Consider the following 27,105-nt stretch of genomic DNA (forward strand, 5'->3'; position numbering starts at 1 on the left):
TTTAAGCTTGAGTACTTTTACAGAAGAGACGTCCAAAAGAGATTTCATCCATCCATTTTATGGAGGTCGGGTCACAGTGGCAGCAGGCAAAGTAAGTCAACCCAGACTCTCCTCTCCCCAGCAACGTTTTCCAGCTCCTCCTGGGGGATTCTGAGGCGTTCCCATGTGGGATAAATAATCCATCCAGCAAACTCTGGGTCTACCCTGGGGTCTTCTCCCAATTGGGCGTTGCTGGAAAACCTCCAAAGGGAGGCGGTTCCTAATCAGATGCTGGAACCACCTCGACTGGCTCTTTTCGATGTGAAGGAGTAGCGGCTCTACTCTAAGCTCCTCCCCCTCTCTGTAAAACTGAGCCAAGACACAGAGGGAACTCATCTAGTCCACTTGTATCTGCGATCTTATTCGGTCTTTACCCGAAAAGAGATTTATCTGAAGACGTGTTTTTAAGACGTGTAGTATCTAAAACAATGAATGAATGAGCTCTATAAGTCGGGGTTTGGCTGAGGCTGTGGTGCAGGGGCCCATTGTGAGACCTTTTCATGGGGGGCTTAGAAATCCTGGTGACGCCCCTGAATGGGAGTATCAGCTGTACAAAGTATTTGGGGTTTTATTAATAAAAGAGAGAGAGTCAGGAGATTTGAAAAGTCAGGATAACACAGTAATGTCTAAAGGCACTTAAAACCTATAACTGAAACATCTGCCTGCTCAGATAATTCTACCTTTTTGTATGTTGTTCCTAAAAGTGATGATAATGATGATGGCCTGAGGAGGAGAAAGAGGAGGGGGGTAGAGGAGGAGGAGGAGAAGGAGGGAGGGATATCACCAGTTAATAACCCCAGCCTCCTCTGGCTGTCAGCATCATGATCGCACAATGTACCGGGATCTCTTCAGCAACGCAGCCGCGTCGTGATGACTGTCCGCGGGCAGAGCTGCAGCCCGGTGACGCTTGACATCCCCTCGGTGTGAATCTGGAGTCTTGGCACACACACTCACTCACACACACTCACTCACACTCAGAGGCTGCGCGCACTCTGCTCCGACACATTCCTCCGAGGTTTCTCCTTTCTTCCATCTGGGGATTTGAAACTTGAGGGACTTTAAAGCGTCGCAGGGGGGAGAACAAAAAGGTCTCTCGGCCTGACGGACTGACTGGAAGACGGATCGTGTCGGTGCGGTGCATGTAGCGGGGCAGGCTGGGTGTCTGTCTGCGGGGCGCACAGCGGTGCTGCTGGACCAGCCGAGAACGCACCAAGTCCCGTCCCACATCCCCGTCTCACCCCCGTTGTCCCGCGCACTTCAGCCATGATTCTCCCCGGGTTTGTGATCTTTCTCTTCTTCTCAGGTACGTCCACTGATCTCCACATTATCGCAGTAAAAGAGATAAATGTGCTGTTTGAACATCCAGTCTTTGTGTGGCTGATCTCCGACGCGCAAGTTGGAGGATGAAGCTGGAGAGAGAAAAGTCTCACTTCATCGTCGCAGTAAAGACAGATTATTCCTTCCTCTTCCTGTCATCTTTTTATTATTTTTGTGACCATATTCCTGTTTGGAGTCTTCTTATTATTATTTCACTGCTCTCTTCTGGGCTCGTTTGGTTCATTTCACGCTCTTTGGAGGCACGGAGATGTGAAAGAAGTGTTTCGTCTCTTTTTCCGTCAAAACTTTTCAGCACTGCGTGTTCTCTACGTGGCTGTGACTTTAAATCTCGAGGTATATTGTTTTGGTCTCCTTTGGTTCTGCGCTCTTAGTCCAAAGCATGACAGTAAACGGCTAACACCAGCAGGCTACGCCCTTTGAGCTCCAAATCCTGAACTGAAACTTTACAATAAGTCAACACAAACATGCACCAGCCTTTCACTCCCTGCAGTGATTTATTTTTGTTGTAATTTTTACTATAATGAAAAATAATTTCACACCATTTTTGTATTAAAGTCAGTCTTCCACGTTTTGTAGTTCAGAGGTTGTAAAAAGCATCAAGCTGACTTCTTTCAGATTTAAAAAAGTTAAAATGAAAGCAGAACCTTCATAATGAAAGGAGTTGTATCAGAAGAATTGTTTTATTAGGATAAGCTGTAAGCGTTCAAAACAAAGAGTAAGTCATATTTTAGTGGTTAAGCTCTCAGTTTGAATTCCATTTTATCTTGTGTATTAAATCAGTGTTTTTTTAACTTCCTCAGAGCGTCTCTCTTTTTTTTAATGGGTCTCTATATACTAATGATAATTAAGAGAATTACAGATGATTCCCCTCAGTGTGCTGACAGTTTGAATGCCTCTTCACATCTCTTCATCAAACCTCCATCGATGCTTTAACTTGTGTTTTTGTGTGTGAATCTCTTAGTTTGACTCTAAGGTGTTTATTTAGACTTCTTTTTGTTTTCTCATCGATTCATCGCTTTCTAAACATGTCTGCCCGCCCTGACAGAGATGGGAATGTGTTTCCATGTCTTGAGAAGAACTCTAGCTTTGTGTTGGAGCTGATCATTTGCAGGATAACAGGATGAAAAAGTTTGTCTGGATTTGATGAAAACATGATGTGTAAAGAGGGAGATACATTTCCTCCAGACAGAATCACACCTCGAGTGTTGAAGCGGCTTAAACACAGTTTGATGTTGTCATTGTGGCTTTCTCATGCTGGCTCTGTATTTAATGATCTGACTGTTTGATTCAGAGCTGTTTCTGCTCATTCCTTCGTCTTTACTCCGTGTTGAGTCCAGAGGTAATGTGTGTGTGTGGGCACTCCTCGTTTGAAAAGTGTCAGGAAGCAGAGCCACAAACACGCTGCACAGTGAAGTCCTGAAACAACCATCTTGTGTGTTCATGGAGCCGTGCCGCTGACAGGAGGGACAGCATGCTGAAACAAAGAGCGGGACTTCAAGGGGAGTTTGAGCACCAAGGGAGCAAGTGGAGTCAAGGTCGTCGTGGCGATTTGTCCCTCCTTACACACACATTAACACACACACTTTGTGCGGCTCAGTGTGCAGGGACAGATCTGACCTGACGGCGAGTGAAAATGGCCGAACACAACAAAAACAAGATGAAAGCAAACAGTGGTTAATAAAACACACACGGGTCAGCGAGCAGCAGGAAGTGGTAGAGTGAAGGCTTCACTGGCTCCTTTCTCCTCACCTGGGGATAAACTTTTACTCAGCCCTGAAGATTTTAAAACAGCAGGACGCGATTTAATCGTCAAGCGATTGACTTCTGATTTCTCTTTTTGTCATCACTGGAGATATGAGAAGTCGATATTTTCTCTCCATGTTGTTGAAAAGGTGAAAAGCTGACTCGCTAACTGAGCAGTACGAGGACACACCCGAATTAGAAATGTCTGTCATCTAATTATTTTTATATTTAACCCTCAGCACTCTGCAGAAGAACGAGTTTGAAGTGCCTGCTCTGATGTTATTTTTTAAATACTGTAATATAGATACGACCTAATGTGAAGGGTTATAAAAGGAAATCAAACCCGGATCATTTGTATAAAGAATTGATATTATGTCATAAATTAAATAAAACAGAAATGTTCTTTTCAGGAAATTTGGCAAAACTAACACAAAACATATCGAACAAAAACAATTCTGAAGTTAGAAACAAAAAACAATTTCTGAATTCTCAAAGCGTTATTTTGAACTTCTTACTTTATGACCTTTTTGAGTCTTTCTCATTTTTTAGAAAGCAGAATGTGACGATGTTTTTTATTTGCATCAGAAATGTTACGACTATGCTAGTATTTTCTCTTCTTGTGACGTCATGTCTGAGAGTATCGTCCATCATAATAATCATAATCTTTATTTATTTAACAGCTTCAGAAGCAGAAAAAAGCAAAGGCAGTAAAGTCGAGAAAGTTCACACAAAAAGGCAAGAACAAAAAGTCAAGCAGAATGAATGAAAATAAAGAGAATTAATATAAAAAAAACACAATTAAATAAATGAAAGAACAAAAACAATAGAAGACGATGAAAAAGCTTTCAGCTGAAATCTCATCAACCTTAGAGTCCTGTTAGTTTTCCCCTAAATGTAAGAGTTTGTATTTGAGATAATGAAACAGTTTCGAACACACCCTGCTGCCTGCACACTCTCCTCCGTGTTGAACCGCACCTGAAGCACACAAGAACGTCATGGAGAAATGTACGGCATGGCGAGGGGAGAGCTGGAAGCTTTAACTTTCGATTATTAAAAGAATAAAGTCCACAGCTGGCATCATTTTAGATTAAATGAAACAGGCTCATGCTGACGGTCTACCTTCACCAGCCACAGGGGGGCAGCATACTCAGGGTCAAAAGACGCAGAGTGAAAATAATCTTCTCACACTCACAAGCATCTTGCTCCTTCTTGGATCTGGAATGACTCACCAATCAATGATATTACTGAAGCATAACGAGGATGAGGATGATGAGGATGAAGATGGAAGCTGAGATTGTTGTGATTGATGTTTAGCAGTGTGTGAATTCTAACAACACATGAAGAGTCACATACATGCAGGGGTGTGTCCACTCTTTTTTTGACTGGGGGGGGGGGGGGGGGGGGTTCCAGCTGGGGCAAGAGGGGGGGGGGGGGTGAAGCTTTGTGGGACCCAGCTGCATGGGGGGGGGGGGGGGGGCACATGGAGGTCATCAATAACATGGTCCATCCTAAAGTGAAGCAATGATCACCAGATTTTAAATCACTTGAATACTCAACACAACTTATTGAAGCATCAAAAATAAATCTTTCATTGATTGTTGCTTCAGTAAAATTTAGCCGGTTTCAAAGTTTAAACACCCCTTTTGAACGGAATTGTTACGGAAATACTGGACTGTGTTTATCATGCCAAGTCCTGCACAAAAGTTGGGAAGCTAAAAAAGAAAAGAGGAGATTAAGACGGAGCTGTCTGAGGCATTTGAGCCCAACAATAACTTAACAAACATTAAGTTAGCTCTAAATGCTAATCGCAGCCAGAACGAGGAGACGAGTGTTCTCCAGGACGCTAACGCTACTGATACGACATGCAAGGGTTAATGTTATCAAATTAAATCTGGTGAGGGCCCCTCTGACAAGCAAATAGCCAATTGGTTTTTGAGGTGGCACCTGGGTTGGCCAATCAGATTTCAACATGACACCCTTGGCCACCCCTCTGTCCACGCCCCTACATGCATGCTCCACATTACATCTATTTTCAGAGCGCTGTTTCAGGGCGCAACTTTCAAAAGCTGTGATGTTTGGTCTTGAGTCTGAATGTTGCAGAGGAGTAATGGGGTGAGGAAATGATCCCACCTCTGTTTCTCCCATGGAAGCAGTAACAGGGGAGTGACGGGCCCAGTGTGTGTGTGTGTGCATGTCTGACTCTGTGTTTATGTGGAGCTCCTGCTATGCCGAGCTCCCTCATGCTTCCACAACGCCATATAACGCAATGAGAATTCACAGACTGGGAATCAATTTTAATGTTTAAAGGCGTGATGACGGCAGAGCTTTGTTACGGCAAAGCAAAGCTAGGGTGCAACAGCTTTAATCTGGCTTTCAGGACGCAAACAGAGTAAAAACAAAACACACCAGAGAGAGTCCAAAATGAACTTACTATAAAAAAAGAGACAGACCATCAAACAGTTAAGCCACTGGGGGGAGATCTTTGGTTAATGCTAAATTGACTTACGTTTGTATATTTATTTACTAGTCTTCTGACTACTCAAGGCTCTTTTACCCCGCAGGTCATACCTACACATTCACACACTGATGGTAGAGGCTGCTGAGTAAAGAGTCCATCAGAAGTAACTAATCCCATTCATACACATTCACACACTGCTGATGAAGCAGTGGGAGCAACTTGGGGTTGCCCAAGGACACATCGGACATGTAGCTGCAGGAGCTGGGGATCAAACCCTCGACCTTCTGGTTGAGAGATGACGACTGGGTCACTTTCAAAGGTTACCTTGAGGACCTCCTGCAATGACTGCACTTTTTGGTGTGACTCCATCCACAGTATTACTTTTAGAAGCAGCCTTTGTTACCCCCACCTCATATTATTGAATTGGAACTCCTCGACTCACCCCTCGCATGCATTATGGATAAAAGAATGCCTTCATACGGCCAATTTAGAAAGAATCAGACGTACTGTGAATGGTTCCCTAAAAAGATTTTGCAGGGTGTGGGACTCTTTTCTTATGTACAAGCTGGAGCTCCGAGGAATCCCTGAGTAGCTGTTTGACTGATCTACTGTCATTAAATGTAGACATGATTGACTGACTATGTATAGTATGACTGTTATTATTGTCAGCATATGGTGTGTGTGTGTGTGTGTGTGTGTGTGTGTGTGTGTCTGCATATGTACATGTTTTATTATAGTTTACTTATTGTCTCGTATATCTCGTCTGGTTACTACTTGTATTTTTACCTGTATTGTTGTTGTATTGATGGGTTACTGCCCTGTTTTTCTTCGTTCGACTTTGAAAATGCTAATAAAAAAATAATGGAAAAAACGAAAACAGTTAAACCAGATCTGAGCTCAGTTCTCTTTACATATCTGAGCCGAGACCAAGCGGCATCCTCCGGTGATGAGAAATGAAGCCAATGAGGAAGTGCAAAATCCTGCAGTTCCTCGAGTGTCCACTAGAGGCCTGCTGCAGGAACACAGGAAGTCACATACACATGACTGGCAAAAAAGCTGTTTTTAATTCTAAACCTAACCTGGTGCAAAAAACAAGATAGGTCTGATTAGTTATTGTCAGCACTGGGACACACTGTATAGGGAGGCGAATTTTTTTAAACCGCTCAGTTTTTATTTTGAATACGTGTTATTAATAGTAATGTGCGTAGCTGACCTGATTGACAGGTGGGCGTGATGTAACAGTTCGTCAAGAGGTTTAAAACCCGCCTCAGCTCCAGCTCTCAGCCTGTCTTTAGGTTGACTCAAAGTAAGACTGAGACAGCATTTCCAACATGGCGGCTGCTGCTGATGAGCCTCTAGAACCCCCTACAGGAACAGATGGATGACATCACTCAGGCTTCATCCTTTAATATTTACAGTCTATGGTCAAGACGTTCGAGTGGCTTCATTTTTAGGTATCTAGAGTTTCATGTGAGTACATCTACTGTTTGATGCCTTCATTCTTTTTTTGCTGTAGTTTTGTTTATGTGCATGTGTGCTTTGACAGCTCAGAGGAGCAGAAACTGGAAGCTGTTTTGATCCTTTGCTTAAGCTTTTTGTGTGCTTTTTAAATCTTCTTTTCATGCTTTTCAATGGCTGCTGTTACAACTGACCTGGGTCAGAGGAAGACTGAAGTGTGTTTCACTCAGACAGACTCAGAGGAAGACTGAAGTGTGTTTCACTCAGACAGACTCAGAGGAAGACTGAAGTGTGTTTCATGTAGACAGACTCAGAGGAAGACTGAAGTGTGTTTCATGTAGACAGACTCAGAGGAAGACTGAAGTGTGTTTCATGTAGACAAGAGGAGCAGCAGCAGAAAAGACTAAACCTGCATAGTCCATGTAATGAGGAATTCATATTTAATGATCACAACATTTCAATCAATCAATCATTATTGTATAGATCCAATTCACAAGAAGTGTTAACTCTAGATGCTTCTCAAAAGAGCATCAGAGATAATAAGCAGGAAGGATTTCTCCTTTGTATTCCTCGTGTTGCTGTTGTCCACACTTCCTCGACGCTGAGGCTGAGGTCGGAGCAGGCCGTGCATGAATGCATTTCATACTTCGATGTTTGACAGGTGAATAATTAAAAAAAAAAAAAAAGAAGCACTTTCAGAGGTTTAAACATCCAAAACTTTAAATAATCAAAGAGTAAAAAAATAACACATCAATGAAGATTGTTTTACAAAATAGTATTTCAAATGACATCAAAACTTTGAATGTTTAACCGATGAAATATCCACAGACAAACAGCACGAAGAAGTCGACTTCCCCTGCCTTCAGGAAATATATATATAATATTAGGGAACAAATAAAACGTGCATTTGTGTTCGCTCATCCCTTGAAGCAGATCAAACAGGAAGAATAAATCACAAATTGTATTTCAATCATGAGATACTTCATTCAAGAGTGATTTTAATAACAGTTTGGGAAATTATAAATGTGTATAGTCTGTGGTGATTAGACTCTGTCATGAAGACTTCATGTAATGTAAGATTCCCCCTATGGAGTCTAGACCCTGGTGGTAGAAGAATGCAGGATATGAGGAGTGGGTTTCTGAGTCTGTATCTGAACTCTGCTCAGCTGGACTGGAAGTGACCAGGCTCAATGAAATGACAAAGTGACATAACAATGAGTAAGGTACCTGCTTTTTGTAAAGCATCTGGATATCTGTTATGATATGGTGCTTTACAAATAATGATTGATTGATTGATTGACTGCAGTAGAGAGATGATGGAAATCTGTTGTATTCTTAAAAGAGGAACACTTTCTCTTTCTCTACAGATGTGTCCAGGAATTTAAAAAAATAGAGCCCCCATGAGACCACCATCACTGAGTTGTGATTTCTTTTGTCTGTGCAGTCAGACTGACCATCAGAATCAAGGTTTATTGCCAAGTACATTTACACATACAAGGAATTTGACTTGGTGTGTTGGTGCTAAACAATTAACAAGGAAATAAAGCAGAAATAGCAACAACTTAAATAATACAGTATAACAATATATTATATTAAATGGTTATTTGTCATTTTATTGTACTTTTTAAAACATGACAGCAGCAGAAGTTCCCTGTTGTGTTTAATCCTCTCTGATCTGGAGTCAGTGCTCCTCTCGGTGCTGCAGCAGGACTTAATGAAATTCCCCCACAGAGGCTTTCCCCTGAGCGCGCTCTGTGCTGCAGCTCTCTGTTCATTAGCCATGTTAATGATTGTCCAGCTTGTAGTGACACTGTAATGTTGAGTGACAGGCTCTTATATATCTCCCCGTCTCTCTGTCTCAGGTTCACCCCCCCCCCCCCCCCCCCCCCCCCCCCCCCCCCCCGCCTCTCTCTCTCTCCCCCCCTGCAGGCTTTCAGGTCGTGTCTGATTTTCCTCTTTTTTTTCATCTCAATCTAAATTCCCTCTCGGATTCAGCGGCGCGTCAGAATAAATTGTTCGAGTCGTTCAATGAGGAAGTGCAGTCAACCGACGCCGGTGTGCAAACACATTTGGAGCGGCGGTGGCTGACGTCTTATCGGTGCGCAGGCAGGTGTGCGTGTTTGTGTGTATTTTCAGGGATGGGAGGGTGCGTGACAGGGCTCATCTTACCCTGAAGCCACTGGTTGGTTTTTGAGGATCCACACTGATACGGATACTTTGGGAGTGAAGCAGCCCAGAGGGAATATTTACCTTCTCTACTCGATCATAACCCCTTAACAAACAGTCTCTCCCTTTTCACTTCTCCTCAGAGATCTTTAAAATGTCTTCTCTATCAGAGTGAGAGGATCCTTAAGAGCACTCAGGATGTTTACACAGTTCAGTCGAGCTGCAGCTACAGCTTGATTAGGACATTGAATCTGACTTTGTCTTTGTCCCAGTGTACGAACATCGAGGGACAGATTTATTGTATGTCTGACTCATTAATATTATATTACACTTGACTATAGGACCTTCTCTTCTTTTACCTATTATGTCACATACCTAGCAATCAACAGACGGTTGAGACAGTATGTTCAGCTCCTTCAGCTGACACAACTTGGTGTGTTTTTGCTTTAGCACTTGTCTCGTTGATGCCTCCATCTTGTTTTCTTTCTGGTTTCCTTCTACACATTCATGCTGTTTGACGTTCTGGTCAAAGTCTGGTGTGTGAACTCTGGAGCATGCTCAGAGCGCTTGGGCCTGATTTGGGGCTGTTTGAGGTGTAAACATGCAACATTATGATCTTGTTGTGTTGGTTTGACTTTGTACATGATAAACGATGTTACCATGTCTAACATCGTTTATCATGTTAGACATGGTAACATTTATTTCACCTGCCTGCAAGTTGATTTCAGACTAGCACGCCTGGACAACGTGACTGGGGATCGATTCACTCTGACATGTTTACGCCTCAATCTGCTCCAAACTGGCCCGGCCGTTCTGAGACCACAGTTTGTGTAGAATGACGAGAAGAAAACAAGATGAAGGTGTCAAATGATGAGTGCTCGAGCGAGAACCACACTTTTTTATGTAAGAGGAGACAGGTTATGTTGTGTTGTATGAAATGTACAGCGCTGTAATGTGGTCCATGTTCTCACTGTTTGACTTATAACCTGCTCGCTGCTGCTGCTGCTGCTGTTTGCTGCTGCTGCTCGCTGCTGCTCGCTGCTGTTTGCTGCTGCTGCTCGCTGCTGTTTGCTGCTGCTACTCGCTGCTGCAAAGTAGCTGAAAAGGGAAGAATCTGTTAATAGACATTAAAACATATGTATTATAAGTTCTGCAAATTAGGTTTTCAAACAGGAAAACGTAACAAAACATATCAGCCAACAGGAATACTATCAATCAATCTCTATCAGATCAACATCAGCTGATCATATCGGGCGACTGATTTATCAGGTTGGTTCTACTTTGCAGTCGGAGCCTGAGGCTGTGGAGCGATCTGCCAGAGGAGATCAGGTCAGCTGAGTCAGTGAACTAACCCATTAGGACAAACTCATCTTCACACACTCATAGAACACTCACTGGCTGCAGACTGCAGACTAACACACCTTTTAGTGATGATTCCAGAGTGCCGGGCTTGAACAACAGGTGACTTTAGTAGGTCGAGAGAGAGTCTTATCTGTATTGATCTCTGATGACAGACAATGATGTCTATGAAGAGCAATGAGGCCGGAGAAAGGAGCATCAACCTGCTGTGATGAGAAGTGGAAAAAAAGACTGCTTCAAAAAGGAAAGAGAGAGAGAGAGTGTCTGTTTGTGTGTGTGTGTGTGTGTGTGTGTGTGTGTGTGAGTGTGTGTCTGTATGTGTGTGTGTGTGAGTGGGTAAAATAAGTATGTGAGGTGAATGAAGTCGGAGAAAGAAGTGAGGAAACCCATCTTCCTTCTTCTGTCACATTTAATAAAAAATGAGCAGCTCACCTGGCCTCCGTCCTCCTGGTTCCATCTGATCCGGGTGCAGAGGTGTGTGTGTCTGTGTGTGTGTGTGTGTGTGTGTATGTGTGTGTGTGTGTGTGTGTGTGTGTGTGTGTGTGTGTGTGTGTGTGTGTGTGTGTGTGTGTGTGTGTGTGTGTGTTAGCGTTCTTCTCAAAGGGAATGGTTTATCCAAGGGGCTAGTTTGGAGGTCTTCTGTGTGTTTTGTTGATAACTGGGATTTGGAACTCAAACACAGGAGCGGCAGATGGTGTGTTGGCTTCGGCTTCTGTGTGTGTGTGTGTGTGTGTGTATGTTAAGTGTGTAAACAGGCATTAGATTGAGAGCTCTGAGTGTAAGTGTGTGTGTGTGTGTGTGTGTGTGTGTGTGTGTGTGTGTGTGTGTGTGTGTCCTTACTCAAACTCAGACACGAGTCGTCGGTCCCTGAAGATAGCGCTGCTCTCTGTGGTCATAGTGCGGGCTGATCCCGGGTCAGCGGCGGTCGACCTCATGCCCATCTGCTCTCATGATGACAGATGTGTCAGGAGCTGGCTGCAGATCTGTCCCCTGTCAGACTTCCTGACAGACTGCCCTCCATGTTGGCAGGAGCAGCTCAGCCGACATGTTCTTCAAATCAGAAATATTTAGAAACTCACTGAATTAAAGACACTCAGCAGACATTTACTCACCAGTGACTCGACCTGTGTACAAGAAAATAAGTCTAGAGCTGTTTTCACACATGCACTCCTGAAAACCAGCAGAGGATTTCAGTCAGCCTTCATCTGAAATCTTCCTGAGTCAGTGATTTGCTTGAATGTGCTCAGAGTTTTGGTGAACGGTAAACTGAATGAAACTGACGCTCAGGTTTCAAGGTACCAAAAACCAACGAGCACTGTGTCCACGTCAGAAATGTTTCCCCGGTATACCCCTGCCCCCGGCGCCACTTTGCTTTTCAAAGTAAAAGCTTGATTTGTTTGTCTGTGATGAGACTTCCTCCGTTTTCACCAAATTATTTTTTTTTTCCAAGTTTTTGCCGGGGAAGTGATGTGGTGAGTCGACGATTTAACAATTACAGGATTTGTGGTTAATTTATCACAGTCAATTGCATGTCATTAAAGTCAGGGTTGGTAATTTTCTCCAGGTACACTTTTTAAGATTTTGGTGTAAATTGTCTTTAGGTCCTGACAGACATTAATAACTCATGTTCTCTGAAAAAGGAACAAAGAAAATCCATCATCTGTATCAGTTGTAAGTCTGTAAAAACTTCAACCAATGTCTGCCACGAGGTACCAATCTGATGAACCAATCAGACGCCTCCCTGTCTCCCTGCTCGCTCTCTACCTATGTTTTATGTATTATGATGAAGTTTAGTGTTTACTTAGTGCTGAATGAGACATGAGACGATGTAGTTTCTACAGAATGTAAGAGATGAGCTGAGGTCCACTTCTGGAGCAACGGCACTCGTGCATGTAAGTGAGGGGGCGTGGCTTTAGAGGGAGCACAGAGGGGAGTGGGTGCAGACGGAGCACTGAGGGAATGCTACTTTCAAAATCATGCTAATTTAAAAAAATGATCAACCCTGCCTTTGATATGAGAAAGATAGAATTACAGCTAGATTAATACTATATATATATATATAATATAAATTATTCATATTAATAAATAAACATATGATAGAACAAATAACAATGTGCTTATAACAATAACTGCTTCATTTTATTTTCTTGGGTTTTGGCACAAAAAAGTAACAACCAGACAGTCTCAGCATTTCTTAAGCCGCCCTCCCCCCTTTGTTTACATCACTGGTTCAGTTCAGCCTTTTTTTATGAATCGCCAACACATCAATAGATTTCAGTTCTAGATGTACTCTTTGTTATATTGTTTGGAGAAACCCAAAATGAACCCACCTCAAGGGGTTCAAAAACCAGCAAAACTAGATCGAGAAAAACTGTTTTGTTCACTAAATTAAAAACGAACAGGATGGACAGACAGAGCGAAAGCTATCGTAAAATCTGGAATATAAATCACACTGGTATATAAGGGTGCACTCACACATGTTTGACTCTCAGACTGTAAATATTAATAGTGACGTCACCCATCTGTTCCTGCAGGGGGCTCTGGAGGCTCATCAGCAGCAGCCGCCATGTTGGAAATCCTGTCTCAGTCTAACTTTCAGTCAACCTAAAGACAGGCTGAGAGCTGGAGCGGAGGCGGGTAGAGTGCTCCGTACTTTTTTCAAGCTCGGTACACTTCCTTGGCCCTGGCAGGGTTGGAGCTTCAGCATGGTACAGCTGCTCATGCATGAGCGCAAGCACCGTCTTGCTAGAAATCCAGGGGTGTTAGAGTCCTGTATCTGAACACACACCCAAAAAGAAAAAAAGTCACAAAGTCAGTAAAGTTGCAGTCATGTTCTCTGTGTTGTTCTGTTCACGCTGCTGCTATCATACAGCAGTTATTTTTATTTATTTTCAGCTATTTGACAGCTCCCGGAAACTTTGGAGCCAACAGCCTGGTCTGCATTTATAAGTATCCCAGCATGCTTTGAGCAGTAAAGCAAGAGAGAGAGAGAGAGAGAGAGAGAGAGAGAGAGAGAGAGAGAGAGAGAGAGAGATAGTCTTATCTGTATTGAGTGAAATTAAAAGACCTAACTCATTGTTGTATTATCTACAAAGATCTGACATGAATCCATCATGAGCACTAAGAAACACTCTGCAAAGTTACAGCTGCAAGGCAAACATGAGCAGGCGTCTGTCGCTCACAATACAATTAAAGTTATTTTCAGTGTGGTAATTTATTTTTCCTTCGTAAGCTAGTTCATGCAGTCAACTGGAGCTGCACTGATTTCACACCTGACACGCGTCATTATCCACAATCACCCGACGTCACCTCTTTTCAATTAACCGTCTATGTAAGACAGACAGACTGAAGACAGCATCCACCTGTAGGCTCAGACTGGGGGGGGGGGGGTTACAATATTATCCAATCACTCCTCAAGTTTCTGCATGTCAAATAAAACTGTGGGGAGTGATGAGGTCTGACTGAATTTAAGAGGCAGAAACCTCCAGCTGAACCAGACTCATGTTGAACCACCATTTGCTGAGACTGTGTTGGGGTTGAGAAAGAGAGAGAGAGAGAGAGAGAGAGAGAGAGACAAAGTAAGAAGTCAGCCTCTCCAAACCTTCACAGTCTTGTATTCATTTACTCCCGTGGAACAAGCGCTGACACACAGGGTGTATCTGAAACACCGCCTACTGTTAATCTGACCCTCTCTTAACTTTCCCATGTTGCACTGCGGCTGCCTTTGTTCAGATTCGGCTCACATCGACTGGCATCACGTTGTGCTTCCAGTAAACGAGTGTAACTCTGTGTCACCCTGCAGGCCTCACACACTCCTTTTCTTGAGTAAAAAAAAAAAACAGACTTTACTGGAGCACAAGGACCAGAGCCAGCGACTGCTTTAACACACAATCACACCGCAGGAGTGATTTTGCAAAATAGAAGGAAAAAATTGGAGGCATTCATCACAGTCTGAGACCTTTGCAACCATTCAGACATTATCCATTATTGTGCTCTTTGATCACAATTACACTAATTATAGCCCCTCTATTAGCTCAGTTTCTCATAAACAAGGAGGAGAGGGGGATGAGAATGGAGAGGCTCAGTGATTCAGAGTCTCTGAGTGTCTGTGAAATGTGATTAGAAATGTGCAGGTGACACGCTGACTTCTGTACCAAAGCTTCTGGTGAATACAGGAGAGAGAAGAGCAGCGGGGTGTTGGCATGAAGCTGCAGAGAGGGGAACCAAAGCTTGGCTCATATTTTTTGATTTTCTGAACACTTCTCCACACGCTCCTGCTCCCACATTTTATTTTTATCATTAGATTGGTTGACCTACCCGGGTGCTGCAGAGCTAATTTTACAAATATGATGAAGTTTCTTGCTCTGTTAAAAGGTCACTCAGACTCCAATAATTGGCTCTCAACTTAAGCTCTTGCTAAAGAAGCACAGAATATGGAGTCAGAGTCCATGCAGCGACCCTCAGAAGTCCTTATTCTCCGACTGTAAGCACTCAGTCTGTCTTCAGTCTGTGTGAGCCCCTCACACTTCACACTTCGGCCATGACGGACTCTTCTCAGGGCGCCAGTGAAAGCTGCTGCATGCCTAATGTGTGGCATCCAAGTCAGAGCCTCTCAGACGCTGTTCAATTCCCAAAGCCTGCGTTCACATTGACTTGAGTATCCCGGATATGAGTCTTATCCTGGTATGGATCATATTTATTACACGCACACAGAGAGACCTGGTTATCCATATCCCTGTTTACATGATAAATCCTTGTATCCCAGTTTCTGATCTTGTCATCTTCTGAAGATTTAGTAAAATTGGAAAGTTGCTTCATCAGAGCAGCTTCTTTTGTTCTGATGGTCACGTGTTGTTTCTTCAGTACTTTCCAACCTGACCTAACTCGCTCCACTGTAAGCGTCTGAAAAATGGCGTCTTGTAGCCCGTTCACCACAGACTTCAGGTCAGCATTTCAAGGTTTCCCCCTCTACAATAAACATATTTATTAACTTACTGTATTTCATTCTTAATTACTGAAAGACAAAACTCAGATTCTTCCTCGCTCCAGAAAGAAGGTGGTCTTGTTGCTGCCGCCATGTTTGTTTTGCTGTTAGGAAATTTGGCTGAGGTGGCACCTGTGCAGGTAGTCGGCAGCTGTCAGAAACCAGAGGAAGGCGCATACATGCCACTGTATCCAGTTTTCTCTCGGGGTTCTTCAGCAGGATAAGAGATTATCTCTGTTTCTGAAAATCAGGTTATGATGTTAACATGAAAAAACACAAAAATGGGTCAATTCAAAAACCTGATCGAAACCAGGATACTCGAGCTAAGTATCCCAGTTATGTAATGTAAATGTTAGGTCATGATTGACAGCTCTGTCAACAACATGTGGTTCCTGCAGCGCTGTATGCACCGGATCATCAGAGTAGAGGAGGAACGGTGAGAGGAAACGTAACAAGAACTCACACAAGAGTCAAAAAACGTTCCATGACCGTGAGTCTCTGCTTCAAACTGACACAAGAATCCGTTCTGATGTTGACTAAACCTGCCTGAGGGACCTTTGATCTTTCATTGGTACATTTTATGTGTGTTTCGGTTATTGGAAGGGGTGTGGAGTTAATTTTCCACCACCATGCTTCCTTCTGTGCATGTCCAAGCTTAAAATTATGTCATCACCCACTGCAGGGGGGATTTTGGCTTCACTTCACTGTACAGAAGAAGGAGACACGCCGTCCATATTAGTAAACAGTCGTTTGTGACCGTTGCATCCGCTTCTTCTATTTCTTCTTCTCTGTGTTCCAAACAAACTTGACATTGTGAAACGCATCACTTCTCCTCACAGTGGTGGGAATAGTTTCACCTTCTGTCCTGTTTCCTCACCACAGCTCGCTCTGAGTCTCTGTGGGCCGAATAGAAGAAGAGGAGGATATTAATTCAGAGAGCAGGATGAAGCTGAGAACAAACTTTATAATCTGCAGGTTAGTGACACTGTAGGGTTGTAATAACAGAAGAAGAATCCCTCGGTGGATTAGCTGTGGTTTTGTACAATAATCCAGCAGCTCTGAGATTAAATCCAACCCCGTGGCAGACAATGTAAAATACACTGTCATGGCTGATGCTGTTTGCTTATGGTAATTATATCCCCTCCTCAGTTGGCCTGTGGTACAGATTAATGACTGCTGAGGTGCACCATTACGAGCTGATGAGCTGCTACCTGTGATAGGTGGAGCAGCCTCAGGTGATGTTGTATTTTACCTCTGTATTCATTGCTGGCGGCTTGGGGGGGGGTAGATATGGGTGGGTCGTGATTGATTTGTTTATCAGTTTATTTGTCTGCTCATCTGTCCCTCACACACAATATATCAGTGTGCCAAAAGAGTTATGAAGGCGCCTGGGGGTGTTTTGTATAATTGTTTTTTATTTGAGAATACACAATGACCCAGAGAGGACGCTACAATCACTGAATAAACAATGCTTATCATCTCTGTATGTTAAAGGCTTTTTATGCATTTTGTTTGTCAATCCAGGGCTGTACCCGATAAAAGATGGAACACTGGCAAAAACACATGGAAATAAACTCTGACTAAATTGTATAAAACAGCAGATAACACTACCACTGAATGATCCAGCAGAGAAACCAGGGTTCTCATACTGAAGCTGATGAGTTGATGAGTAACAGGTGTTTGAGCCACCCAGGTGCTTTATTGCACAAGCCACGCCCTCCAGAGAGACAGGACACACGCACGCACACACACACACACACAAATCAAAAGTCAAAAGGATTGTGCAGCTTCAACGCCTGCTGAACCTGTGCAGAGACAGGCAGTTAGAGGGAAAAAATGACCACCCCCTCATCTGGAAAACAATTCCACCTCTGTATGCCTTTAAAATAAAATAATGAAAACTTTAACATGACTATCATTAATATAACCAGGGGTTAAATCAATCCGAGGCTGCACACTGCAGCTCCATCAACGTGAGAGTGCCGCTCCATCAACGTGAGAGTGCCGCTCCATCAACGTGAGAGTGCCGCTCCATCAACGTGAGAGTGCCGCTCCATCAACGTGAGAGTGCCGCTCCATCAACGTGAGAGTGCCGCTCCATCAGTGTGAGACTGCAGCTCCATCAGTGTGAGAGTGCAGCTCCATCAGTGTGAGAGTACAGCTCCATCAGTGTGAGAGTGCAGCTCCATCAGTGTGAGAGTACAGCTCCATCAGTGTGAGAGTACAGCTCCATCAGTGTGAGAGTGCCGCTCCATCAGTGAGAGAGTACAGCTCCATCAGTGTGAGACTGCAGCTCCATCAGTGTGAGACTGCAGCTCCATCAGTGTGAGAGTGCAGCTCCATCAGTGTGAGACTGCAGCTCCATCAGTGTGAGAGTACAGCTCCATCAGTGTGAGAGTACAGCTCCATCAGTGTGAGAGAGTACAGCTCCATCAGTGTGAGAGTGCAGCTCCATCAGTGTGAAAGTGCAGCTCCATCAGTGTGAAAGTACAGCTCCATCAGTGTGAGAGTACAGCTCCATCAGTGTGAGAGTGCAGCTCCATCAGTGTGAGAGTACAGCTCCATCAGTGAGAGAGTACAGCTCCATCAGTGTGAGAGTACAGCTCCATCAGTGAGAGAGTACAGCTCCATCAGTGAGAGAGTGCAGCTCCATCAGTGTGAGAGTACAGCTCCATCAGTGAGAGAGTACAGCTCCATCAGTGTGAGAGTACAGCTCCATCAGTGAGAGAGTACAGCTCCATCAGTGTGAGAGTACAGCTCCATCAGTGAGAGAGTACAGCTCCATCAGTGTGAGAGTACAGCTCCATCAGTGTGAGAGAGTACAGCTCCATCAGTGAGAGAGTACAGCTCTGTGCAGAGTTAAGGTGCAGATAACTGCATGGAGCACCAACACTGTCTGTGTTGGAGTCTGAATGTCATGCTTCGTGAATTAGACCTTGCGCAGATAGAGGGGGTTCATCATGCACTGTATTTTAGCTAATGGCTGCAGTAATCCACTGTTAGTGAATCAGGCCCTAAAATGGTTACCTGAGTTTATTGCATGGAACGAGTGTTGAACACAAACGCTCTCAGACTGAAGGAGCTCTCAGGATTGTTCTGTGTGTGCTCTTAGTGCAGCAGATGGCACTCTGGATGTTGGTTGTTTTCAATGAGAAAACAAAGATAAACTCCTGCAGCAGTGATGGAGGGAGCTGCTGTCCACCTGCAGACTCAGCGTGGAAACAAAAGTCTAATCGCCCCTGCTGCTGTCTGCTGATGACAAACAGAAATTCTACTGACCGAGAGGCACGTTCTTTTATTTGTTGACGTGTTCTCTCTGTTCTTTAGTGAAGATAAATAAGTGGGGGGGTGGCTTTCTTCCTGTGACGGACCACTTTGGAATCAGGACAGAGAAAAGGCTTACTGCCAAAGTTAGGGGTAGCTAAGCAAGTTCTCTTCCCTGCCTGGCTCCAGCTGCAGTTAGCCGGCCCTCCGGCTTGGAAACAAACACACACTGTGACTTGGACTTCCTGTGGGAACACCTCAAGGGGCTCACCGCTCCAATAACAAGGCATCCAAAACACTGGGAACCTTATTCATTTAACGGGGGGGCTTCCTCTGGCTCGGCTGGGGTTCCTGTCACAGAGGATTGTGGGGAAACAGTTTGTTCTGGCTTGGTGTGCTCGGTGCTACGTGTTTGTTATATTCCCTCTTATTACCAGCACTGAGATGGAGCAAAAAAAACAACTTCAACTTTATTTATATTGTTTAAAAATACTAAACTCAATGTGTTGATGTGACATTTACTACATTTACACAAGCATCACACATTGAAATACATATAAGGTTTAATCATTTGATATTTCTGTATTAAGTTGCCCTTTTGATATTTGTACTCATTCCAAACAGTTCAGGCCTTATTTTGTACTTTTTATATCTTGAAACAAAACGTCACCTGGACTTGTCAGGTCTATGTGGCTTGTATAAATTGAAACAAGATTTCTTTTACCAGACATTAGAAAAAATACTCTTGATAAGTTTTGAGTTTTTGTAGTCAGTGAAGCCACTTCTGATCCAGGTAAAGCCTTACAGAAAAGATGAAGTATTGAAGTTTCTTGTATTCTGCAGAGTAATCTTTATTCACAGAGTAAGGATAAAAATACACAAACGGGGGCTGGATTGTTTGATAATCCACTAAAAATCATCCTGCAGTGTCCTGCACAACTGGACAGTTTTTTTTCATGACTCCAGTTACACAAAGCTTGTATAATTAGAAATGTTATTATTATTTTTAACTCTTAATGTTGTTTTAATTTATTTAAAGGTCATATATCCTCCTCCTCTTCAAGCAGTATAAATAAGTCTCAGAGCTTCTAAATCCACTCTGATCCTGTATTTGATCATAAAAGAAATAAAAGATAAAAATCCAACACAATTCAAAACATTCATGTTGTTGGTCCACATGCTGTCAACATGTTTTAAATATCTGTGTTTGTTTTGAAGATATCGTTTCAGAAATAAAAATGGAGGGAAGAAACGTCAAAGTAGTCGTCCCTGTAATAATCTTAAACTACTGTCACCCCAACTGAAAGACTTTCAAGTTAACTGCAGATGATTGACATGGTACAAAAAGAACAACCTCAAAATAAGCTCCTAAGATGCTTTGAGCTCATCTCGGACAAAACTGAGGGAAGAATACCTCGGACAAAGCCTCTGCATGATGTGTGTGTGTGTTTGTGTGTGTGTGTGTGTGTGTGTGTGTTCTATGTGTGTGTGTGTGTGTGTGCGTGTGTGTACTTGCAGATACTGTGTGTGTGACTGCAGCACGTCATGACTCCACAGGCAGCTGCTAACATTTGGACTCCACTGAGCAGCAGACTGATGAGTCTGATTGTCAAAGTTTGACCTCAGACGCTCTGGTCAGAGAGGAGGTCTGGATCAGGTGTGGATCAGGTCTGGATCAGGTGTGGATCAGGTGTGATGTCTCCACAGAGTCGGGTGGATGTTTTATGTATGTGGTTAGTCTTTCATCAGCACTCTAGGTATTCAATTTACATACCGTCTACTGATCCGGCGCTGAATGTTAAGCTGTTTATGCTCTCTCAGCCACTTTATTCTGACACCAATATGTGTGTGTGCACGTCTGTGTGTGTGTGTGTGTGTGTGTGTGTGTGTGTGTGTAAGACAGATTGCTTTGCCCCCTTCGCCCCCTCCCCTGTGGTTGTGCAGTATTGTGTTCTGGTAGTAATGATGGGTTCTGTGCTTCCCAGTCTCCCTCCCAGCAGGACACACACATAAAAGGGTCCTTCTCAGGGCAGCCATGCGCACAAGTGTGTGTGTTGTTTTCTGCGATTGTGTGCGTGTGTGTGTGATTCTAAGAACATCATTTTCAGCAGTGCATGCTGATTGGGCCCCACACTGAGCGCGTGTCCAACCCATCAAGGTTCACATTGGTACTCTCTCTCTCTTTCTCAGCCTCTTTCTTTCTCTTGCCCGCTCTACCACCACTCCTTTATTTCCATCTATCTTTCCGTTCCTCCATCTCTCCTCCCTGTATGACATTTGTGCTGTCCTCACACAGCTCCTCTGCTCCTCCCCTGTGTGCGTATGAGCTATTGGATTTTTAGCGGGGGAGCCTCTTCTTTCGTTATTGCAAATCGAAGCAGACACACTCAAGAAAACAACAGTTCCTCTCGGAGAAAGTTTGGGTTCCACACAATCCAAACGGACTGTGATAAATGTAATCAAGGCCAGAGAGTCATGCACACCTGCAGACAGATTCAAGAGAATCTCCTGTAAAGGACCAAGAACTCAGACTGTTTAAAACCAGAAAGATTCTCGTCAACAGTTAGATGAGTCTGTCGGTGTCACGTCTCTGACCCTGTGGGGGAAACATGATTCTCTTTTGCTGAGGTAACTTCAGGGTGAACTTGGAGATTTTTGTACAACAATGGGGCTCACTTCTTCCTGGGGTATCACCATGGTAACTTCTGCTTAACTTCTGTGAGAACAGTGTTGTTATCTCAAGATGATGAGAGATATAGTTGAGATACAGGAAAAGGAAAAGAGAGTCAACTAAAATGTATTGATGCATTTAGGCCTTCACTGCTCACACACACACACACACACACACACACAGTGAACTTAACTGAAGCACAGAAGGATGAACGACAAGTGGTTCCTCTGCTTATTACACAGCTATTTACTCATCAAATAAATCATTTGAAACAAAATATTGATTATGAATTAATTTTATTAATTTAAAAATGATACATTTCTTCTGCTTATCAAACAGTCTGACTAATCTACAGAGCTGTGTTTATATCAACAGTTAGGTTTATGAGCTTAATTAACTTTCATTACATTTAAAAGAACATTTCCTGTGATGGTGAACAGAGTCTCATGATGTACGTGTGAATATGTCAAACTGTACACTGCCTTGATATAAAGGCAATCAATGTAAGCACAGTGTCGGACTCTGCCGCTTCGCCCGCCATCTTTGATTTCCACAGTGTCTTTTTTGCATCATGCCCTGCCCCCTGCCTCACAGGGAAAACTGCACGCTGTGGGGGACATGTGTGAATAAGCTACTGAGGAGAAGATTTCAGGGTGTGTTCTGAAATTCTTTTGGCATTTTCAGGGTTTCATGTTTCATGTGTGAAAAACAGCTTAACTATGTGCAACTTCTGTCCCCTCTCAGGTGTGTCGCCCTCCTCCTCGCCCATCTTCCCCTACCCGCTGCCCCCCACTGACTGTGTGGAAGCCCACCGGGTGTGCTCTGTGGACCCCCGGTGTGAGGCGTTGTACCGGGGTTTGGAACTGTGTGCGTCCGACGCTGCCATGTCTCCCCTGAGTGAGCAGGTGGCTGCAGAATGTCTGGAGAGACAGGACGCCCTTCTTGGCCGATATCCCGCCCTGCTGGCCTGCAAGTGTCACCGCGGCCTCCGCAAAGAGGAGCACTGTCTGCGCATATACTGGAGGGTTCGTCTGCTGCCAGGTCAGTCAGGACTGCAGTGTGTGTGTGGAAGTGCATGCCTTCAACTCGGTATGTGTTTTCATCTTATGCACAAATAGTGGACTTATGAATTAAATGTTGTTGCCCCAGAATTATAAGTTGGTTATACTTTCTATTGATGGAGACCCATGATGATGGTTACATGATGTGTCTAAGCTGTAATGCAACCCCGGAAATATAATCGGGCTGAAGCTCTGGTTAGCGGCTGCATTGAACCCTCGACCTTCCGGTTGAGAGGTGGCGACTAGACCAACTGTGCCACAGCCACCCCTGGTTTAGTTACTTCTGATGGTCACTTTACACAGCAACATCTGCCATCAGTGTGTGAATGGTTGAGTAGTCAGAAGACTAGAAAATAAATATTTACCATTTACAATAACTGGCAACCAGCCTCCTCTCTCAATGCACCTGTGAGCCAATCTAAAATATAAAAACATTGAAAACATGAAAAAATGTGCCATGAATCCATCTGCGTAACCGATACTTCATGCACAAAGACCAAATGCATTAGAAAAATGAAAACGTTTTTTTGCAAGAAATGAGTAGGTATTGAACTTGTTGTGAAACATGATTTAATGCAGTTGAAAAACAATGTGAGCTAAATATCCCTTAATAACTTGTAAATACTCTGTTTGCTGATTAAATAAAGCTTTAGTTGCATTTGAGCTTAAAAATATAATTGGGATGAAACATTCTGTAATTATAATAGTCTGTATCCAACAAGATAAAGTTGTATGTCGGCTGTCATGTTAAACTGGTCTATCAACTGGAGAAACATGCTACCAGCACAGGTGTATGGACGTTGGTACTAATAATTTAAGATTAAGATTAAGATTAACTTTATTGATCCCCGCAAGGGGAAATTTCAGTTTTTACACTCTGTAAATCATGCAACACACACACAGGCTGAAGTATATACACACATGCACAAACAGGATCCTATGGACATGCACTAAGGGAGAGATGTCAGAGTGACGGAGCTGCCCACAGCGGACGTTAACTTTAGCCACACTAACTAAAGCATTTGACATCGTTTACTTTCACACTCTGTGATCTTGTGTTTGCCACTTTCCATAAACTGTGCTCAATTATGACTGTATGACGGAGATATACATTGCCACTTAAAACCAGGGTTCCTCTTTATTCTTCCATTATCTTGACCAACATGTGCAGTTGAAGGTTGCGGGGGTGAAGGCTGATGGATTTAGTGAGAGGTGAGGCCCATTCTGGACAGGGTGAAGGTTTATCAAAGGGCTTAGAGCTGCACTGAATTACATATTCATATAATCAAAGACTCAAATAATTTTCTTGAATGTGAAAGAGGTTACTTCTGTCAAAGTTCCTCTCAGCTCTGTGCTGGTTTTTTCTGTCAAGGCCTGATTCTCAAAAGGATTGTGTGGCTTTTACACCAGTCAAACCTGTGCAATGAATCAAAAAGACAACGTCTAATTCACACCAACAAAAGGCTAAAAAGGGTTAAATGTAGCTCTAACTGCGCTGCAGATAAAACAGCATCTCTGTGCTGTTTGTGCATACTGAACTGAGTCATCATGTAGTCATTTGGAGAAATAATTATCCCATTTAAATTGGACTCTTCAAATTTACCAGCACAGGTAGTAGCTCAGTCTGTAGGGATTTGGGTTGCGAACCAGAGGGTCACCGGTTCAAGTCCCAATGCGGACAAAATATGGAAGTTGGTCTGGTAGCTGGAGAGGTACCAAATCACCTCCTGAGCACTGCCGAGGTGCCCTTGAGTAAGGCACCAAACCCCCTCCCCACCACCAGCTCAGGAATGCCAGCTGTGGACAGCTCCGTTACTCTGACATCTCTCCATTAGTGCATGTCCATAGGATCCTGTTTCTGCATGTGTGTGTATATTTTAGCCTATGTGTGTGTTCATGACTTACAGAGTGTAAAAACTTAAATTTCCCCTTGCGGGGACCAAAAAGTAAAATCTTAATCTTAAATCTCAAAAAATGGCCGTCTGTAGAGAGTTGGTGGTAACTGCACTGCAGTATAAGTAAGGGACATTTTGGACTGGGGGGGCTGTGGGCATACACATGCAAATTAATTTAAATTTTCTACCCTTTTGATCCCCACTATTGATGTGTACTTGTAAGTAACACTCTTTGGAAACATAAATCAATTCTTAGCTTGATTCTTTAAGGACTCAAAATCAAAGATGTGCAAATTCTCAATTTAAAGAACTTAGAAAACTGTATGCAAACTCTTGTACACTGTATAAATTGCTAAAAAAAAAACACATTTTGGCAAGTAAGTCCATTGCAAGTTAGACAGTGTGCACTACCTTTGCAGCTTTTTATGGAAAGAGCAAAGTGTTCAAATTATTATTTGACAATTGAAGGTACTAACAACAAAAAAATACTACATGTACATGTAAAGAAAACTATCAATATATATAAGTATAAATAATTCATTTCAACTTAAGTCCCGCCTCTGATAAGGCTAATAAATAGCCAATCATTGATTTGGATTTTGGGGTGGCACCTTGGGTGGACAATCATATTACAAGCGGGGCCAATGCCACCACTGGCCACCCCTTTGGCCACGCCCCTGCTGTCAGTGGCTCAACACTTTCAGATGTGCGGAAACGGTCTGGAGCCGTAACCATGTCGAGGATGTGAGTGTTATTTTATGTTGAGGTGTCGTTGTTCCATTCAGAGAGGAAGATTTGTTTCTTAAGGTGAAACATTTTAAATTTTGAAACATCTCTAGAAAACGTAATGTTTACGTCCACAACCCTTCAAACACCGAAATGCCAAAAACTGATTTTATTTGAATCCAGGCTCATGTAAAGTGAGGCCCAGTTAAAAGGACCCTATCACACAAACACACACACAAACACACACACACACACACACACACACACACACACACACTGGGAGTAACAGGAGCGTATCAAGAGTGCTGGTGTGATGTGTGCATCAGTAACTGAGCTAACACTAGCCAGCGGACTCCTCCTCCCCTGTGGCCTATTAGTCAGCCGAGCATTAGTGTAATTACACACTCTTCAGTTCCCAATGTTGCTCGGCTGCTCTAGCGTGTCATTACCATAAATATATAGCCCAGAATAGGATTTACATACATAAACACTTTACATGCCATTACATTCCTGATTGAGTTTGTTCTTTGGAGTGTGTTTAAATCATTTGCAGGAACAAACGGCTCGTCCACTCGTCAATCAAGACTCTGCTGATGGCTTTAACAAGTGGACAAAAGCTGTCCTCAGTTACATGAAATCACTGTGACTGCTAATTCACAGTTGTATTCTCATTATTGAACCCTCATTCTGGGCCTTGTTGATAGGATTTAAATTAGAAAAGAGCAGTAATACTGGCTGGCGCAGGTTGTTTATTGTGTTCTTATAACTGTGATACATTTTTAGACACCATTTAATATCTGTGCATCGAGAAGGTGCCGCCATTCTGGTCCACATTGCTATGTATCCCAGCATGCTTTGTGCAGTGAAGCAGCCATTTGCATAATCCCAGCATGTTGAAAGCCTCTGAATATATGTTTGGTGTTCAAATGTTGTGTCAGATGTTTTTGACTTTGTATCTTGGTGTTTAATATTTATGTTGTAAACGGAGCCGCTGTGATGCAAGACAAATGTTTTCAATAAATCAGTCAATCAATAATCAATACACAATGGCTGAGGGCAAAATTTCAACAGATTTTGTTGGTTGCAGTGGTAGATTGTGGGGGCTGCCCTTGAGGTCATGACCGCATGTCTCAGCATTTTATACTGGTTATAAGGGTAGTGGCCCAGTTTATAAATTAAAATTATTGGTATACGAGTGAATCTTGCGCGTGGAAGTTAAAATATTTCTTATCTGGGTTTTAAAACGTATTGTTAATCCTCCAGTGAAATATCAATGCATGAACTAGGAAACAAAACACAGTAACAGGGTTGGCAATCAACTTTCTTGTTTATTCACCTTTTATAGCCTCATTCTAGTAGTGTTGTAGTACTCGAAATCGGTCTTGGTCTCGTCTCGGAATCATAAGCATTTTTACTCTGTCTTGTCTCGGTCTCAGACCTGATTGGACTACAGATTTTAAACCAAACCAGTCAAGACCACCACTGACTATTTTTCAACATCATCACTGGGATTAGAAGGAAAGGCTCATTTCTAAAAGAAGAAGGATTAACTTTAATTCATTCATAATTTGATTTTAACCCCTAGTTACAGCCACAACCTTCCTCGTAAGGGAGTGCCATGCCTGCTGCACACAAGTTGAGCATTTTCTGTGATATTCTTTGTCTCGGTCTTGACTCTGTCTCGATCCCTACATTAAATGTCTTGGTCTTGTCTCATAGCACTCTGGGCTCGGGTATGTCATGGTCTCGGTTAGTGTGGTCTTGACTACAACACTACATTCTAGATTACATTTATGACCTTCTTCAAGTCATTTTGAGGAATGCCTCATTGGATTTTCATTGGTGTTTTCCATTACTGTTGTCCTTTATTACCTTAATGTTTGTCTTAGATTTGTTCCCTCCAACCTCCTGTGGCCCACTTTTCAAATGTTAACTCAATTGTT

At 43.1% G+C, this 27,105-nt stretch overlaps 1 protein-coding gene across 1 annotated transcript in view; it reads left to right on the forward strand.

Annotated features, from left to right (window-relative positions):
* The first annotated feature begins 837 nt into the window (after positions 1-837).
* Positions 838-27,105, forward strand: part of gfra3 (GDNF family receptor alpha 3) — a 45,510-nt gene continuing 19,242 nt past the window's right edge. The window contains exons 1-2 of the mRNA XM_061049064.1: positions 838-1,342; positions 22,225-22,521. Of these exons, the coding sequence (XP_060905047.1) occupies positions 1,303-1,342; positions 22,225-22,521 (337 nt within the window). The 5' untranslated portion in view covers positions 838-1,302. The remainder of the gene's footprint in view (positions 1,343-22,224; positions 22,522-27,105) is intronic.

This window comes from Labrus mixtus, chromosome 10 (genome assembly GCF_963584025.1).
Source record: "Labrus mixtus chromosome 10, fLabMix1.1, whole genome shotgun sequence".
Classification (NCBI taxonomy): domain Eukaryota; kingdom Metazoa; phylum Chordata; class Actinopteri; order Labriformes; family Labridae; genus Labrus; species Labrus mixtus.